General features: G+C 34.9%; 1 protein-coding gene and 1 pseudogene across 1 annotated transcript in view; both read left to right on the top strand.

The window, feature by feature from the left end:
* Positions 1 to 10,137, top strand: part of LOC111400156 (structural maintenance of chromosomes protein 4-like) — a 10,509-nt gene extending 372 nt beyond the window's left edge. Inside the window, exons 2-28 of the mRNA XM_023027587.1 lie at positions 68 to 157; positions 649 to 750; positions 856 to 1,032; positions 1,127 to 1,257; positions 1,647 to 1,725; positions 1,803 to 1,960; positions 2,041 to 2,116; positions 2,305 to 2,433; positions 2,503 to 2,647; positions 3,514 to 3,644; positions 4,201 to 4,353; positions 4,427 to 4,616; positions 5,282 to 5,415; positions 6,014 to 6,172; positions 6,649 to 6,957; positions 7,043 to 7,219; positions 7,372 to 7,455; positions 7,534 to 7,743; positions 7,854 to 7,943; positions 8,015 to 8,136; positions 8,277 to 8,432; positions 8,522 to 8,629; positions 8,709 to 8,769; positions 9,101 to 9,235; positions 9,322 to 9,409; positions 9,500 to 9,572; positions 9,830 to 10,137. Coding sequence (XP_022883355.1) covers positions 68 to 157; positions 649 to 750; positions 856 to 1,032; positions 1,127 to 1,257; positions 1,647 to 1,725; positions 1,803 to 1,960; positions 2,041 to 2,116; positions 2,305 to 2,433; positions 2,503 to 2,647; positions 3,514 to 3,644; positions 4,201 to 4,353; positions 4,427 to 4,616; positions 5,282 to 5,415; positions 6,014 to 6,172; positions 6,649 to 6,957; positions 7,043 to 7,219; positions 7,372 to 7,455; positions 7,534 to 7,743; positions 7,854 to 7,943; positions 8,015 to 8,136; positions 8,277 to 8,432; positions 8,522 to 8,629; positions 8,709 to 8,769; positions 9,101 to 9,235; positions 9,322 to 9,409; positions 9,500 to 9,572; positions 9,830 to 9,950 — 3,588 coding nt within the window. The 3' untranslated portion in view covers positions 9,951 to 10,137. The remainder of the gene's footprint in view (positions 1 to 67; positions 158 to 648; positions 751 to 855; positions 1,033 to 1,126; positions 1,258 to 1,646; positions 1,726 to 1,802; positions 1,961 to 2,040; positions 2,117 to 2,304; positions 2,434 to 2,502; positions 2,648 to 3,513; positions 3,645 to 4,200; positions 4,354 to 4,426; positions 4,617 to 5,281; positions 5,416 to 6,013; positions 6,173 to 6,648; positions 6,958 to 7,042; positions 7,220 to 7,371; positions 7,456 to 7,533; positions 7,744 to 7,853; positions 7,944 to 8,014; positions 8,137 to 8,276; positions 8,433 to 8,521; positions 8,630 to 8,708; positions 8,770 to 9,100; positions 9,236 to 9,321; positions 9,410 to 9,499; positions 9,573 to 9,829) is intronic.
* Positions 10,138 to 10,716: 579 nt separating this feature from the next.
* On the top strand, positions 10,717 to 13,825 carry LOC111400155 (annotated as a pseudogene).
* Positions 13,826 to 16,522: the final 2,697 nt, after the last annotated feature.

Below are 16,522 nucleotides of genomic sequence, written 5' to 3'. Positions count from 1 at the left end.
AAAACGAAAAAAAAAAAAAAAAAAAAGAAAAAAAAGTAAACAATTATTGAAATTATTTGATGGACAGAGTTTCTCGGCGGTCGTTGGTCCGAATGGGAGTGGAAAGAGCAATGTCATAGATGCCATGCTGTTTGTGTTTGGAAAGCGAGCCAAACAGGTAAAAATTATTTTTTCTGTGAGTTGTGAGCTCTATCAATGAGTTTGTCATATTTATTTTATTTTGTGGGATCAATTATTCAATGAGTTCACCATCACAAACCGTATATCTTAGAGAGGCTGTATTTTATTGGGTTGAGTGTATTGGATTGCTTTCATTATCAAAAATGAAGAACATTTCCCACCAAAACCGTACAACAATACCACTCACAGGTAAATAACACAGTGGACCTTCGCGGATCTCCTCTATTAGAATCTTGAATAGCATAACAGCGAATAGGAATGGAGCAACTAAAGCTCCTATATAAACTGCTAGGAAAATCATGTGAAAAAGTTGCGACCTAACAAAAGAAGTAAACGAGAATTCAAGCTAACTTATTTGCTATGTTAAAGCCAGGCAGCCAGAAAATTGAGCTATATAAAGCTTCATTGTTCATCGTAATGCATGGTTTAATTGGTGTATGATGCTAAAGCGTCCTAATGAATATACAGATGCGTCTAAATAAAGTGTCAGAGCTCATTCACAATTCTACCAATCATCAGAACCTGGAAAGTGCTTGTGTATCTGTTTACTTTCAGGAGATCATTGATTTGGTATGTTATACTTTTTGCTCTTTCTTGGTGTCTCAGCGTATTGTTCTAGCAGTCTGGTGTTTTTAGATATGTTTTATGATGCCAAATACTTCTATTTCGTTATAGGATGATGGAAATTATGAAGCCGTTCAAGGGAGTGATTTTGTCATTACTCGTGTTGCATTTCGAGATAACTCCTCCAGGTATTATATTAGTGATCGAGCGAGTAATTTTACAGAGGTCACCAAGTTGTTGAAAGGCAAAGGTGTTGACTTGGACAATAACCGGTTTCTGATTCTTCAGGTTCGGTATTTGATTAATACATGACATGTGACTGTAGTTTAAGGAAATAGGTTTGTAATGCATGTTGGGATATTGAATTGTTGGCTTGTATCAGGGTGAAGTAGAGCAAATATCACTGATGAAGCCTAAGGCACAAGGACCCCATGATGAAGGTTTTCTCGAGTATCTCGAGGATATAATTGGAACTGACAAATATGTAGAGAAGATTGATGAATCTTTTAAACAGTAGGTTTAACTCTGCATTCTGAAAATCAAATATTGCCTAACTTACGTACGCTGTAAGAAATATTTGCTATATTGTTTCTTATTTTGCTTGATGGAAAAATATTTCCACTGTTTAGAAGGAATTTGCAACATGAGTTGTGAAATTGCATATGCAGCATTTCAGCCGAACACAAAGGGAATTTCACTAATTTGGATAGAAATTTTTATAGACAGTTATTACCGCATCATCAGATTGTTGAAAGTAACAAAATATACACTCCTCATGCATATGATTTATAGTTTTTGTTACATTATTTGGGAGTGTCAAAATGTTTATTTGCCATAATCTACTTGTAGAGGCACAGAGTTCTTTTATTGCTGATTTTTGTTAATACTTTTCGGTCCTTTAGGCTTGAAGAACTTAATGAGAAGCGGACTGGAGTGGTTCAAATGGTCAAGTTAGCAGAGAAAGAAAGAGATAGTTTGGAGGCAAAGTTTAAAAACATGCAAACTTAACATTGTCTTCTATTCCAACAATACTAACATTATATTGCTTATTTTACCAGGGCGTGAAGAATGAAGCTGAAGCCTATATGCTTAAAGAATTATCTTTGTTGAAATGGCAAGAGAAAGCCACGATGCTAGCCTCTGAAGATAATGCTAACAAGATTGAGGAACTGCAGGCAAATATTTTAAGCCTGGAAGAGAATGTAAAGAATGAAAGGTTTCTGTTAACACCAGGTTAAACTATATATAAGATGCAATCCCACTTTTGCACTGAAATGACATGGCTTAATTGTACAGGGAGAAAATTCAAGACAATACCAGAACATTGAAAGAACTTGAAGGTTTGCACATGAAGTACATGAAAAAACAAGAGGTTTGTGTATTATCTATGAGTGCTCTGTCCAGTTAATGAAAGCATTATAAACATCTTTACTGTTGACTTTCTTTGCCTTTTTGACATACAGGTGCTTAACTTATTGCTCCAATTAATAAGACTGCTAGGTTTTGAACCAGCTTGTGTAAAGATTTTACCTGATACATTTATGTTTTTGGGAAATTTAGGAACTAGACAGTGGACTCAGGCATTGTAAGGATGAATTTAAGGAATTTGAAAGGCAAGATTTAAAGCATCGTGAAGATTTTAAGCATTTGAAGCAAAAGATCAAAAAGCTTGATGATAAACTTGAAAAGGTACGAGGAAAATCAGATACCATCTTTTGTAAAGTTGCAAGGATCTTACTTTCTCTTCTAAAACTGCAGGATTCAGCCAAAATTATGGATCTCAATAAGGATTGCGAGGAATCAACAAATTTAATTCCACAACTTGAGGAAGACATTCCAAAACTGCAAAAACTTTTAGCAAACGAAGAGAAAATTTTGGAAGAAATAAAGGAGAACTCTAGAGGTGGAGTATCTACTGAACATATAAACAAGTTGTCTGACAGATAGCTAAGTCATCACAATTCATTAATTCTTGCATTCAACAGTATGCATCATATCCGGTTAAGTGAGGATGTATGCACAGTTGTTGGTGCTGGTACTAGTACATTATTCTTGCAAGCAAAAAAATGCCAATCACAATTTGCATTGTGCTTGTGAAGCCTCTTGTTACATTTTTTGATGCATAACACTGTGGACTGAAGAATGCGTGATGACTGCGCCTTCAATGAAATGGCTTGTTAATTTTCCACATCCACCTTATTCTCTTACATGAAATGACTGTCATGATCACCAGTGCCATTTCTGTCCAGGGGCTTTCTCTTGGTGTTATCTCATAGTACTTAGGAAATTGTGAACGCATATAGAATTGATGTCAGAAGCTACAAAGCGGCTACACTTGCACCCATAATGCTGGTCCTTTGATTTAAAAATAAATTGGGGTAGGAGGGATCTTTATAATGATTCATCAATTTAGTGCATGCTTGCGAAGTGATTAAAAGTGGTGAAGTGGAATGTGGATAATAAGTTGGTAGCAGTTGTGAGTTCTAGGAAATGTGTAGATGAAAGATGTTTGATCAGATTAGAATATAATATAGTCATTTCCCAGAGATGCACTTAGTCTGTTCACCTAAATTTGGATACCACTTTTTTGGTAACAACTATTTTTGGGGTAACATGTCTTTAATTTTATAAGAGCTGGTTTCATTTCCCCCAGTTTTGGATGGTGAAGCAATTAGTAGTAATCAACTAATCATATTCTTTTGCTCATTTATTGTTTGTCTTGCTATTGAGATGCAATTAAATTTGACTCTTTGCAATTTTGTTTTACAGCCGAAACTGAGGTTTTACGTGGTGAGCTTGCTAAAGTTCGGGCTGAACTAGAACCATGGGAAAAGCAGTTAATCGATCATAGGGGGAAACTTGAAGTTGCATTATCCGAAAAGAAGCTTTTGAATCAAAAGGTGAGAACCAATATACAGAGTTTACCATTTTCATTTATGTGGCTACAACTACTTGTCACGCATTTAGTATCTCTTTTATTGGCACACATAACTAATTTTCTTGCTTCTTAGAACACTTCTATAAAACTTTGTCCACGCTATCGAGTGTTTTTTTCTGATTTTTATAAAACTTCCTTTATTAGAGGCACAAAACATGCAGTTGCACTTCTACACTTTTAGATTAGAAGAACAATTTTTGAAGTTCCAACTTCTCCTTTCAACCTGAGATCTGTTTTGCAACTTCAAAATTTTTCTTGTTTCTTGCAGCCATTGGGTCCTAAGTATTTCCCATTAAGATTGCCAAAAAAGGACCAAAACAAGCTAACTGCTATATGCTATGTCCACGATTCATATTCAATCAAGTGAAAAAGTTTAATAAGAGCAATATGAACACGGATTGGATTTCTTCTCATAGTCTATACACCAATAGAGAACTTTGAAAAACTTTTTGCTTTGGTCGATTCTGTAGCTGGGTTTCCTTAACTATATACACTGTATGTCCCCTTCGATGTTTCAGCATCAAGCTGGTCATGTAGCTTATGAGGATGCACAAAAGCAAATAAGTGAAATAGAAAAGAGAATTGAGACAAAGACTTCTAGTTTAACAACTCTTCGAACTGAGCTAGAGAAGAACATGCATGATGCAGCAGAGGCTCGTAAGATGGAGCAAGTAAGCCATTGAATCAGTTTTTTCATCATTTTTTTGGTGCAATTGTTGTAGCAATTGATTGGTGCTGTTGCAGACATGTCTTGAAGAACAAGAAAGGTTGATTCCTCTTGAAAAAGCTGCAAGAGAAAAGGTTTCAGAGCTTTCAACTATTATGGATTCTGAAAAAAGCCAAGGTTCTGTATTAAAAGCAATAATGGAAGCAAAACAGTCAAACCGTATACTCGGAATTTATGGCCGAATGGGAGATCTAGGAGCTATTGATGGTGTGCACCTCTTTATTCAGCTTGTAGTTCATATTCCTATCTTATTTCACAAGAAAAGCAAATTATGTTCCCCTCATTCCCGACTTATAGTCTTAGTCTTAGTAGTAATATGCTTTTGGAACTCTGTACTACCAATTTGGGGAATCACAACCTTCTTTGAACTTTTATATGCATAATAGCCTCAGAATTAGCATTTCCAGAACAAGATAATAATTATGTTAATTGCTTACTTCTGGTTGACAAGAGTGCTTTCATATGATCTGTTTTCAATGGTTATTGACATCAAGAAGAAAGGACTTACTCTTAAGATTCAAACAGATGTTTAGCCTTCTTGGGTTCTAATATTTCCAAGTTTCCCTTTCGCTCATATTTTTTGAATGGACTTGGCTGATGGCACCAAGGCCATTTGAGAATTTCAAATTGATCAGGTCAACCTTTCAATTAAATTTTGGTTCAATATGTTGGTTGGCAGAATTGCTTATTTTTCTTTTGTGTATGTGTGTTGTTTGATGATATTACCAAGTTTAATTGACGTTTATGATGTCACATAATATATATATTCTCATTTTCTCTGATTCCATCTTTTTATTCTAACTTCTACATATAGTTTTACATCTATCAATCTGCTTATTTACTTCTCCATTTCCGTTAAATTCTCCTTACAGCAAAGTATGATGTTGCCGTATCAACGGCATGTTCTGGACTTGATTACATTGTTGTGGAAACAACTGCTGCAGCACAAGCATGTGTGGAGCTGCTTCGGAGTAAAAACCTAGGTGTTGCAACTTTTATGATTCTGGTAAATATTTTGTTTATGATTTAGCAGATATTAGGTTATTTATTTCCTGTTCGTTGAAAAACCTATTGATACTTACAGTGCCTATGATCATATGTCATTGATTTTTGGCGTTTGGGTTAAGAGTCATGCACCATCTTGGTTGAAAAATTATACAATTAGAAGTAAATTTGTCCTATTGTAAAATCATTTATTTTTGTTTTGTCCTGCAATGGACTTATTTCTCCATCGTTGCGTTGATCCCAATGCAGCATTATAGTCCTCTGCTGCCAGTTCCATTTCCATGTTGCCATTGGGACAATCAGACGGATATATATTTGTTGGGACCATCAGTTTCATAAGTACTCATAAAATTTACACTGCATTAAGTTCTTTTATGGTAGTTTTTTTATGCTTTCTGAAATTGAACTATTGTTCCATGGGAGTTAAATTCTTGAATCTGTGATCATTTCCAGTCTAAATATATTGAAGAAAGAGTTTGCAACAGGGAGGCTTAGAAATGCCACCTAGCACACTAAGTCCCCTTATAAGGCTGGCTCAACTGAATCTGATAGTAGTAGACTCTGTCAATGCCAATGGTGACAACTATTTTTATTTGCAGGAGAAACAAATTGATCATTTACCACGATTGAAGGAGAAAGTAACCACTCCAGAACGAGTTCCACGCCTGTTTGATTTGATCAAGGTTCAGGATGAGAAAATGAAGCTTGCTTTCTTTGCAGCATTAGGAAATACAGTTGTCACAAAAGATATCGATCAGGTTTGTCCTTGCATAAAAGTTTTAATATGGATCTTTCCTTCTTTGGGAATGATTCAACAAAACCAAGTTGATATTGATTATGTCATGATCTTTCTTCTTTCTCTCTCTCTCTCTTGTTTATGTGAATTTTTCATGTTATGCACTGTTGATTGAATACAGTTTGTGTAAGAATTTAATGTAATTCAACCAACAATTTCTAAAATGTTACTAAAATAATACTGTCTGCAAAGTTAATGTCATGAGATTGTATCTATAGCGTACTGTTAGTAGCGTATCATAATTAGCCTATGTTTGGGAAGAATTTAGAAACAGTTTCATTTATAAATAGATGAAATGAGTAGTGGGTAAGTGGATATTACTTGTGGGCCCATTGGAATGCGCAGTTGAAAATGAAGTTTGACCATTTACAGATGAATTATAAATTTTGCCAAATGGAGGCTTAATCACTTTTTCTGTTATGCATTTTTCAATATCAGGCAACTCGTATTGCTTATGGTGGAAAGAAGGAATTCTGGCGTGTGGTGACACTTGATGGTGCTCTTTTTGAAAAATCTGGTACTATGACTGGTGGTGGAAATAAACCACGTGGTGGTAAGATGGGGACATCAATTCGAGCTGCCAGTGTTTCCAGAGAAGCTATTGCAGATGCTGAAAAAGAGCTTTCTACTTTTGTTGAAAGCTTGAGTAATATGCGAAAAAGAATTGCTGATGCAGTGAAGCATTATCAGGCCTCAGAAAGAGCAATCTCTCACCTTGAAATGGAATTAGCAAAAAGCCAAAAGGAGGTCAGTGTTGTCTCAGATAATTGCTTTTCAACTGTTCATAATTTATGTTGTGCACTAAGGTTGATCATACACTATTTTTCCACAGATCGACAGTCTAAGATCACAGCTCAGCGATCTGAGAAATCAACTAGATTCCCTCAAGGTAGCATCAAAGCCAAAGAAGGACGAGGTTGATAGGCTAAAGGAACTTGAAAATATCATTTCTGCTGAAGAGAAAGAAATAGACAGGCTTACGCAAGGTTCTAAACAGTTGAAGGAAAAGGTTGTGAGATTTTATTTTTGCATCTTTATATTAATAGATAGTAATTAATCTCCTTGCAAACTAATTTTAACTTGGTTTTTAGGTTTCAAATTTGTCTTGTCGTACTTTTCTGGCAGGAATTGCTTAATATCCTTTTGCCATTGTTATTGTAGGCTTCCAGGCTTCAGAACAAAATAGAGAATGCTGGTGGTGAAAGACTGAAAAGCCAGAAGTCTAGGGTTAATAAAATTCAATCTGTGAGTATGCAAATATTTAAAATGAACATTTAAATTTTGAAAGAACAATTCTACCAATTCATGGTGCTTGATTGTCAGGATGTTGATAAAAACAGCACTGAGATAAACCGTCGCAAAGTTCAGATAGAAACCGGCCAGAAAATGATAAAGAAATTGACGAAGGGTATTGAAGAGTCAAAGAAGGAGAAAGAAAGACTTTCGGAGGAAAAGGAGAAAATGCATTCCACATTCAAAGAAGTTGAACAGAAGGCTTTTACTGTTCAGGAGAACTATAAGAAAACACAGGAGGTTAGTTTTGTAGACTTGTGTGCTTGTACAGTGTGGTTTTATGTTTGGCTTCACATGAAATCAAACAGTTAGAAGAGTTATTTCTGTATGGTGTCTTTTTGTAAATGCAGTTAATTGATCAACACAAAGATGTTTTGGATAAAACAAAAGTTGATTACGAGAGACTGAAGAAAATTGTGGATGAGTTGCGGGCTTCAGAAGTTCGGTTCACTGACTTCTTTCACTGTTTCCTTTTTGCTAGTCAGTCTATTTATTGTAATTGTTAGTGCAGGTGGACGTTGATTACAAGTTACAGGATATGAAGAAGGCCTTTAAAGAGTTAGAAATTAAGGGTAAAGGATACAAAGTAAAAAGTGGTGAACTACAAATTGCTCTCTCAAAGCACCTAGAGCAGTAAGCATTATCTTCTTACAGCAGCGTTGCAATTGTAGAGGGTGTTTAGAACCTTCCTTATTTTCATGCGTGTGTGTTCACCTTTTCAGTTTCTATACTTGGATGCATCAGTTCTGAATTTTCCCTTTTTATTGGTACAGGATTCAGAAAGATTTGGTGGATCCAGAAAAGATGCAAGCAACACTGGCAGATGGAACTCTTGAGGAGACTCAAGACCTTGAGAGGGCACTTGAAATGGTGGCACTTCTTGAGGCTCAATTGAAAGAGATTAATCCAAATCTTGACTCAATCTCAGAGTATGCACGTGACTGGTGTCTTTTAAATATCAAATTTTAGCAAATTTCTTCTACGGAGATCTCTGTGCTAACACTAATAGTTGTATTAGGTACCGAAAGAAAGTTAATTTATACACTGAGCGAGTTGAAGATCTTAATTCAATTACTCAACAGCGTGATGATGTAAAGAAGCAGCATGATGAGTTGAGGAAGAGAAGGCAAATCTTTCACCTTCTATTTAATAGTAATTGTTTCAATACATACCTGCTCAATACTAACACGTTTTAACATTTTCAGGTTAGACGAGTTCATGGCCGGTTTCAATACTATATCTTTGAAATTAAAAGAAATGTATCAGGTATAGTTACTCAAAAATTCTGAATCCTTCTTTGCCCCGTGCATCTAATTTCCCGACTCTTGTGCTATCTGAGTGTCATCTTTCCTTGGACAGTTGCAATCCATCTTCTGTGTACCTGGAATATTAAGACAACTAAAGTTTTGTGGGTGGGTAAAAGAGTATAATGTGCGAAATAGCTAATGCTTTATTTATGTCAACAAAATATTGGAATGTCAAGAATCCCGTTCTACTGCAGTTTTAATTATGCGAACTTAGACAGTTGATGCATATGCAAATTAATTGTGCAAACTTAGACAGTTCAATTTGTGGCCATTTTGTTGCTTTGCTACAGATGATTACCCTTGGAGGCGACGCAGAACTTGAGCTAGTGGACTCCTTGGATCCCTTTTCTGAAGGTGTTGTCTTCAGTGTCCGGCCGCCCAAAAAGAGCTGGAAGAATATTGCAAATTTATCCGGTGGTGAAAAGGTATTCTACACTTGCTTGGAAGAAACGTAGCAGTAGACATATTTGCTATTTAGTTTTGTTTTTACTGTCTTGTGTTGATATTTCAGACTCTTAGCTCGTTAGCTCTCGTTTTTGCCCTGCACCACTATAAACCCACTCCTCTTTATGTGATGGACGAGATTGATGCTGCATTAGGTACCTTTACAATCATATCTAGGACTTGATCGATTATGTTGTCCTGTTATGTTTTTAATCTTCTGCTCTATTTCCATCCTTGGTTTCTAGATTTCAAGAATGTTTCAATTGTGGGACACTACGTGAAAGACCGTACAAAGGATGCACAATTCATAATCATAAGGTAGACTCGGAATAACTATGCTCTCGGTTGGTTTTGATGAAATTAGATTTTTTGTATATTTTGATTAAAGTTGATGAAATGTGTAGCCGAAAGGTTGATAAAAAATGTAAATCTCATGAAATGTGTGGTTGAAAATGAGTTTAGAGAAAAATGAGTTTTAAAAAATTTGGATCAAATAGAAGCTATATGTTCTATTATTTGAACCACTACGGAACATACGCATTCATCTTTAGTAATTGTTTTTATGCAATATGCAGTCTTCGGAACAACATGTTTGAGTTGGCAGATCGGCTTGTTGGAATCTACAAAACCGATAATTGCACCAAGAGCATTACCATCAACCCGGGAAGTTTTGTAGTTTCGGAAAAGGTTTTTTGAACCGTCTAGCTTCCTTCTAACGGGATAGATCTCGTGTCCTGTCAAACCTCAGCCGGGCAAGCAAGTGAGGTCGGAATCTATGTATTTATGCACACTTAAATTATGTAGTCATGTTAGATAAGATCAATGTCTGACATTATATTTCAATTTCTTATTTTAAATCGAGGTTTGCTTTAAGCTGTAGATAGAACGATGTGCATTGATCATCCTTTAGTTTCTTCCAAACACGTCTTAAATAAAAAATAGTGATTCCCATTGATTAACCTAAAAGAAAGAGCTATTTTGAGAAGTCCAACTGTGATACCAAATTCTTTATTGGATCAGATTTGCGATACCTCCTTAAAATTGTGCTAATGACCTTAAGAGTTCACTTCCAGCCTCAAGTTCGAACACGCTCTTAATGATTTATCATCTATCATTACAATTTTTTAAACAAATAATCTCAGAAGTCTCTTACTATTCTTATCACACATAGGAGTAGAGAAATACCCACAGAACAAACGTGATATTAATCTAATGTTTGAGTGGCTTTGAATCTTTATTTTATCTTTAAAATAACAATGTGAAAGGGGACCCAAGGCCATACGTGTTGGCACAAAAACAAAACACTTCTTACACCTAGCCACCTAGGTTTGCAATTTTGAAGAAAGAAATTTAACTACATCTCTCTCCCTCCAATGGGTGTCAATTCAGAAGATGGGTTGTCTGTTTCGTACCCCTCCTGGTTAATTATGATAAAAATCAAGACAAGTCGAGGGACTCGACTATGTTAGTCACCAATTCACAGACACAACCTCCTTTTTCAAAACCACTTTTAATGGACTTAATTCTCTCTCAGGTCTTATCTCCTACCCTCGTCCCTATTATTAACTTTATTTACACCATCGTTTAAGAATATTAGAGAGAGGGCATATAATTAACAATATCATTACCTAAGTAAAAGCTTTGTGTATTTTAATGATTTACATGAATCAGGATTCTTTCGGTTCCATATGCATTATTTTCAGGAGGTTGGTCAAAGTTTGGTGCTTCTATTTGTCATTGCAATTGCAACCTTATAAACTGGCTTCTTTATTAAAAGATGTACGGATTTTGATCCAAATATAATAAGCTATCTTTGTTTGGTGGAAAAGCGTTTCACAACTAAAGGAAGAATATTTGTCTCCATTTTCGTGCATCTCGAACTATACTTAGTTGCCACTTGGTTTCTAATTTTGGTTGGAGATAATCTGCATGCTGAAATAAATTTCCGTGAAGACAAAGTTTTATTATTCTTGTTGGCATCATTATAATGCCAACTATTTGGATGACCACTCCTTTATCAGAATTGGATCGGTGTTTTGGGCTTGCACAAGTGACAACATACCAAAAGCAAATGCTTTTGAACTTGAGTGGGATCTCCACGGCTTTTAGCTTGTATGCCTTCTGCTATTATGCTCATCCGGTTTTCCCTACATTGTATGCTTATATGACTTTGTAAGACACCTTCTTTCAAACTTTGATCAAATCTTGATCGGTATGAGTAACAATAATAATAAAGAAAAAAAAAAGATTGAAATTTTTTGTTTGATTTTGTAGGTTCTTGTCAAGTGCTCTCTCTTTTGTTCAATTACATATGTAATACTGACTATTTTAGGGTATCTTATATTCGGTTCACAAGTATAATAAAAAATAACACTAAACTTCCCAATTGAAAAGATTAGCTCAAAAGTGGCCACATACCCTGCCTTGGTGAATCCTATAACCAAATATGCATTGATGCTAATGCAAATTGAAAAATAAAAGATAACACTAGACTTCCCAATTGAAAAGATTAGCTCAAAAGTGGTCACATACCCTGCCTTGGTGAATCCTATAGCCAAATATGCATTGATGCTAATGCAAATTGAAAATCAATGCACGTCATATTGTTTTTGCAATAAAAGATCCTTTAGTCTAATAGTGAAGAGTAATGTTATTCATAGTCCCTCACTGCGGTAGTCGCCATACATGACGTCCTACATAGTGATTTGTGATTTGATGTTTTATTATGGTAGTTTTTTCTTGCCACATTTATTAAATCATTAACTGCTACGTGCGTGCCACATAGGACGACTGAGGTAGCGAATGACTGCAAATAACATTATTTAATAGTAAAGACAATATTGTTGTCTAGCAGTGTAATTGTAGCACTGACTTTTCCATTCTTTGGGCTTCTAATGGGCCTAGTTGGAGCATTTTTGAGTGTCACGGGCTCAATATTAGTTCCATGTCTTTATTACTTGAAGAATGGGTGGGCAAAAAAATTGAAACCCAAAAACCCGACCCGACATAATCTGAATCAGGTCGGGTTGGGTCGGTTAGAAGATGCATTCGAGTCGGTTCGAGTGATTATATTTTAAATTAATTTGACTCGGGCCGATTTAAGATCCAAGTTGTGGTTCCACCCAAACCGACTCGATCCACGAACAAACCTAAAGCTACTAAATTGGAATGCTCCCATACCAAATTTGAAGCCCAAGGTCATCTTCTCCTTTCACTTTCTTAACCTAGATCTTCCGCCTCCGACCCAAACTCCAGCTCCACCTTCGTTTATTGTCTCTTACTTTTTTTCTTGGTTCATTTCAAACTTCATCTGTTCACAGGGATGCAACTGGAATTGCGGGTATGTGCGCCATCGTAATATTTATGGATTAACAAAGATTATATAGGGAATAATAATTATTGTTCATAAATGTGTTTTTGTACTCTTCTCGAGTATGAGACAATTCCAAATTATTCGAAACCAAAGCCGATGCGTAGAGAGAATTAAGGAGCACCGGAGGTCGGTATTCTCCTTCATGTAAAGTAGCTTCCCTTTTTCATTAATTAACATTAGTTAATCTCTTTATTTCTACTCTCACTACGAAAAGTTAGCACAGAAAGGTGTTACATTGAAGTAAATTAAAAATACTTCAAAGCTAAAAGCTATTTTTAGTTCAATAATATTAGAAAAATGATATTTATACACCCCAGGGTGTACACCAGAGCTTACACCCCCTAACATGGAGGTGCCCGCGCATGGTTTATTATGTACAGACAAAGAGAAGTGCGCACAACATACAAGGCATCGAATGAAGGATAAAATTAAATGTGAAAAACAATTAACTCACCAATAAGAAGCCAGTAAAATGGTAGCTAACAAAGCAAGTCGATTGTATTTATTGAACGAGAACAAAGCAGCAAGTGTGAAAACTACAACATCAAATAAAATTAAACCATTGAGACTGAAGAAGAAAAAGATTGAACAATCAGAATCACAAGTTGTGCATCACTAGGGATGTCTCATTCGACTCGCCCATAGGCGAGTGGTTAGTGAGGCGAGCTTACGAGCCTGGATTGTGGGCTCGTGGCTTGCCACTACAATGACCAAAACGGTCACTTTTTTATAAAAATGGTAAAGTGACCGTTTTGGCCACTTTATTATTTTTCTTCTTTTTTTTTTTACTCTATAAATACTCTAACAAATTTCCAATTTTTTCACACACCAACAACAATTCTCAATCTCTTCCACATTCTACAATCTACTACGTTCATTTTTACCTTCAATTTCAATCATTAAATGTCAATTATCACACAACAAATTTACGATTACAACTACTTAGTTACTTGTTACTATACAAATTACAATACATATTTTATACATTTCATCACAATTCATAAATGGATCCACACTTATTTGTTAATGGCTTGTTTGGTATTGGAGGCGAATAACCTATGACACGCAAAGTCAATTTCAGAATGAATTTATCGGTCTCAATGAAGTATTCATTCCCGAAAAGATTCTAGATTTGGATGCCCACGGAAGTAGTAATCCAATTAATTTTGATAACGTTGATGTTTCTGAAGCGGAATAAGAGAATTAGATATTCCCGGTGTAAGAGGGAAGCAAAAGGGGAAAAATAAACAAAATGTTGGGATTACTTTGAATTGATTCCAATGTGTCGTAAGTTCTAAAGTAATATGTAAATATTGTCAACAACGACTGGCATGTCAAAAGAGCATTGGTACCACATACCTCAACCATTACTACAAAGCACATGTAGTCAAACATGGGTTTATTGGTAACTCTAAAACGGAACTGTAATTTGGTAGTCCAACCTCCAATTCTACTTCTACGACACTTTGTACNGAAAATAAGCCATTCAGGGATTTTGTGTCGAATTTGATGGTGACGAATACGAAAACATTTATTAGTGACATAGGACATGGATGTAATTTCACTTACTTATTATTAAAATCAATCGAAGGATTTGAATATTTAATAATTGAATTTTATAACAATAGACATATTAAAAATGATGACGACGCTATTTTAAATGAATTTGGTTGACTTTTACCTTTTAAAATTTAAAAATTTTAGACAATTTTTTATGACTCTACAAATATTTTATCTAGAGTGTACGTCCCACTACTTGTATGATACTTGAACATCTTTATATAATTGTAAGAGCTTTTCATAAATACATAAATGACTTCGATTTTAGTGAAATTATATATTTTATGGAATTAAAATTTAGAAAATATTGAAAAAACTTGCTATGTTATTTCCTTTAGCATATATCGTGAATCCCAATACAATTTATGGTGTACTAAATATGTAATTGATTAGATTTCAAAAGTTTTAACTTTTAATACGCCTATCACATATAGAAATTTAGAACAAACTTTATTTGAAATTTATGAAATATGTGCTGAATGAATTGATGCAAATATTAGTCGGGTATCCTTTGCACCCACCCTCGCTGATATCGAAGAAGACGTGTTGAAGTATTAAATTTATTTGAAGGCATTAGCACATATAGATATGATGCAATAAATTCTTCTAGTAGTTGTATCTATGCAGCATATAATCAAACATCAGAAGCAATTCAAATGCATTGCCTGCTAAATTACTTGATTATTTTAATCATAATCCTAATAATAAATCAATTAAAAAGTTCAAAAAAAGTAATTGAATTCTGACAAAAGTATGAATGACGATGCTCAGTGATTTCTGAAATTGCAAAAGACTTATTAACACCTCCAGTTAGCACTGTAGTTTTAGAGTCTACTTTTAGTACAAGTAATAGTGATCTGCCTGAGGTCAAAAGCCGACCAAAAGAAAATATTTTGGAAGCATTAATATGCATGATGAATTGACAAGACGTTAATTTTTGACTGCAAGATAAATATGTTGAAATTGCACGTTGTTAAGTAAATGATATTTAATTTAATCATAATAATAAAATTTGTTATTTCATAATACTATTTTTTTAATTTTTATTAAAAATAAACATAACAAGTTGTTTGTGTACAAATTTTAACTTTATCTACTCAAAATTTAAGTTGTTGTTCTCAAGTCCGAATAAATGATGAGTGTTTTTTCTATAAAAAAGAAAAAAAGAAGGGCTCGCGAGGCGAGCTTGGCCCTCAATCGTGTGGGCAATAGGGCCGAGTCGAACCATTACCATCTCCATGTATTACATTCAGCTACTCTCAAATTGAATTTACGTGACTTACAACAAAATTTAGACAATTTCATTTACTGTAACCTACTACCTAAATGATCACGAATCATCATTCCTAGCACAATTATCCCATCCTCATTCATTATAGCCGAGTTTCAAGGTTTTAGTCTCACTGGCTAACCTTGATCCATGTTATTTTGAAGTAATATCTAATATTCAGAGTTCTCTCGATTTGGTATCATTCTCGTGGTCCAAAATAGTGCTTTACTCCAAAATTTCAAGTCAACTCCTTAGCCTCAACGCATCAGTGCCCATCATCCTAACCACCGAACATCAAGTGTCCAAAGTAGTAAAATGTCATATATACTCTACAAAGTTACAGCTTTCGTCACTACATTATTTGCCCATTCTAAAATTTTATATTGTAATGTTCAATTTTATACATTATTGTGTACGGACCAAACTCCCCCTAGTAACAAAATGCAACCCCCATAGACCAAATGCCTAGTCCAAGCCACGAGTTAAGGTATTGAATTGCTTTCTTAGTCCCTGTTTGACAATCGAGAAAAATAATATTTTAAATAGTGATTTTTAAGAGAATGTGTAGTTAAAAAGTAAGAAATTTTTTTGAGTTTATGCACATAATATTTTATTATATGAATGTGTTTTTGAAAATGTGTTTATAAAAATGAGTTTTCAAATAATGGGAATAATGTATAACTCCTACATATATGAATCACATTTCGAGTCTAATTCATCTTTCCCCACTCCATCACCATAGGCCCACCTCTATCCACCACAAGTGTAAAAAAATTTTAAAACTTGAAAATACTTTCTGGAGATCCCACCTTGCTCCCTACATTACCCCCATCCCTTCATTCCAAAAAAAAATTCATAAATTAAAAACGAGAAATCATATCACACCCTACGGAACCACCTCCCCACCTCCATCTCCTAAAAAATTTTCAAAAATGAACACCTCATGGAACCATCATACCCTATTCCACCTCCGCCCACCATACCCATTCAGAAAATCTTCAAGTCATTGTATATAACCAAGTCACTGACATGTGTTATCTGTGATTAATTGTGACTAAATTTGTA

Source organism: Olea europaea, chromosome 10 (genome assembly GCF_002742605.1).
Source record: "Olea europaea var. sylvestris chromosome 10, O_europaea_v1, whole genome shotgun sequence".
NCBI lineage: Eukaryota > Viridiplantae > Streptophyta > Magnoliopsida > Lamiales > Oleaceae > Olea > Olea europaea.
Note: the sequence above shows the minus strand (reverse complement) of the source record. Positions and strands in the feature narration are given on the sequence as shown.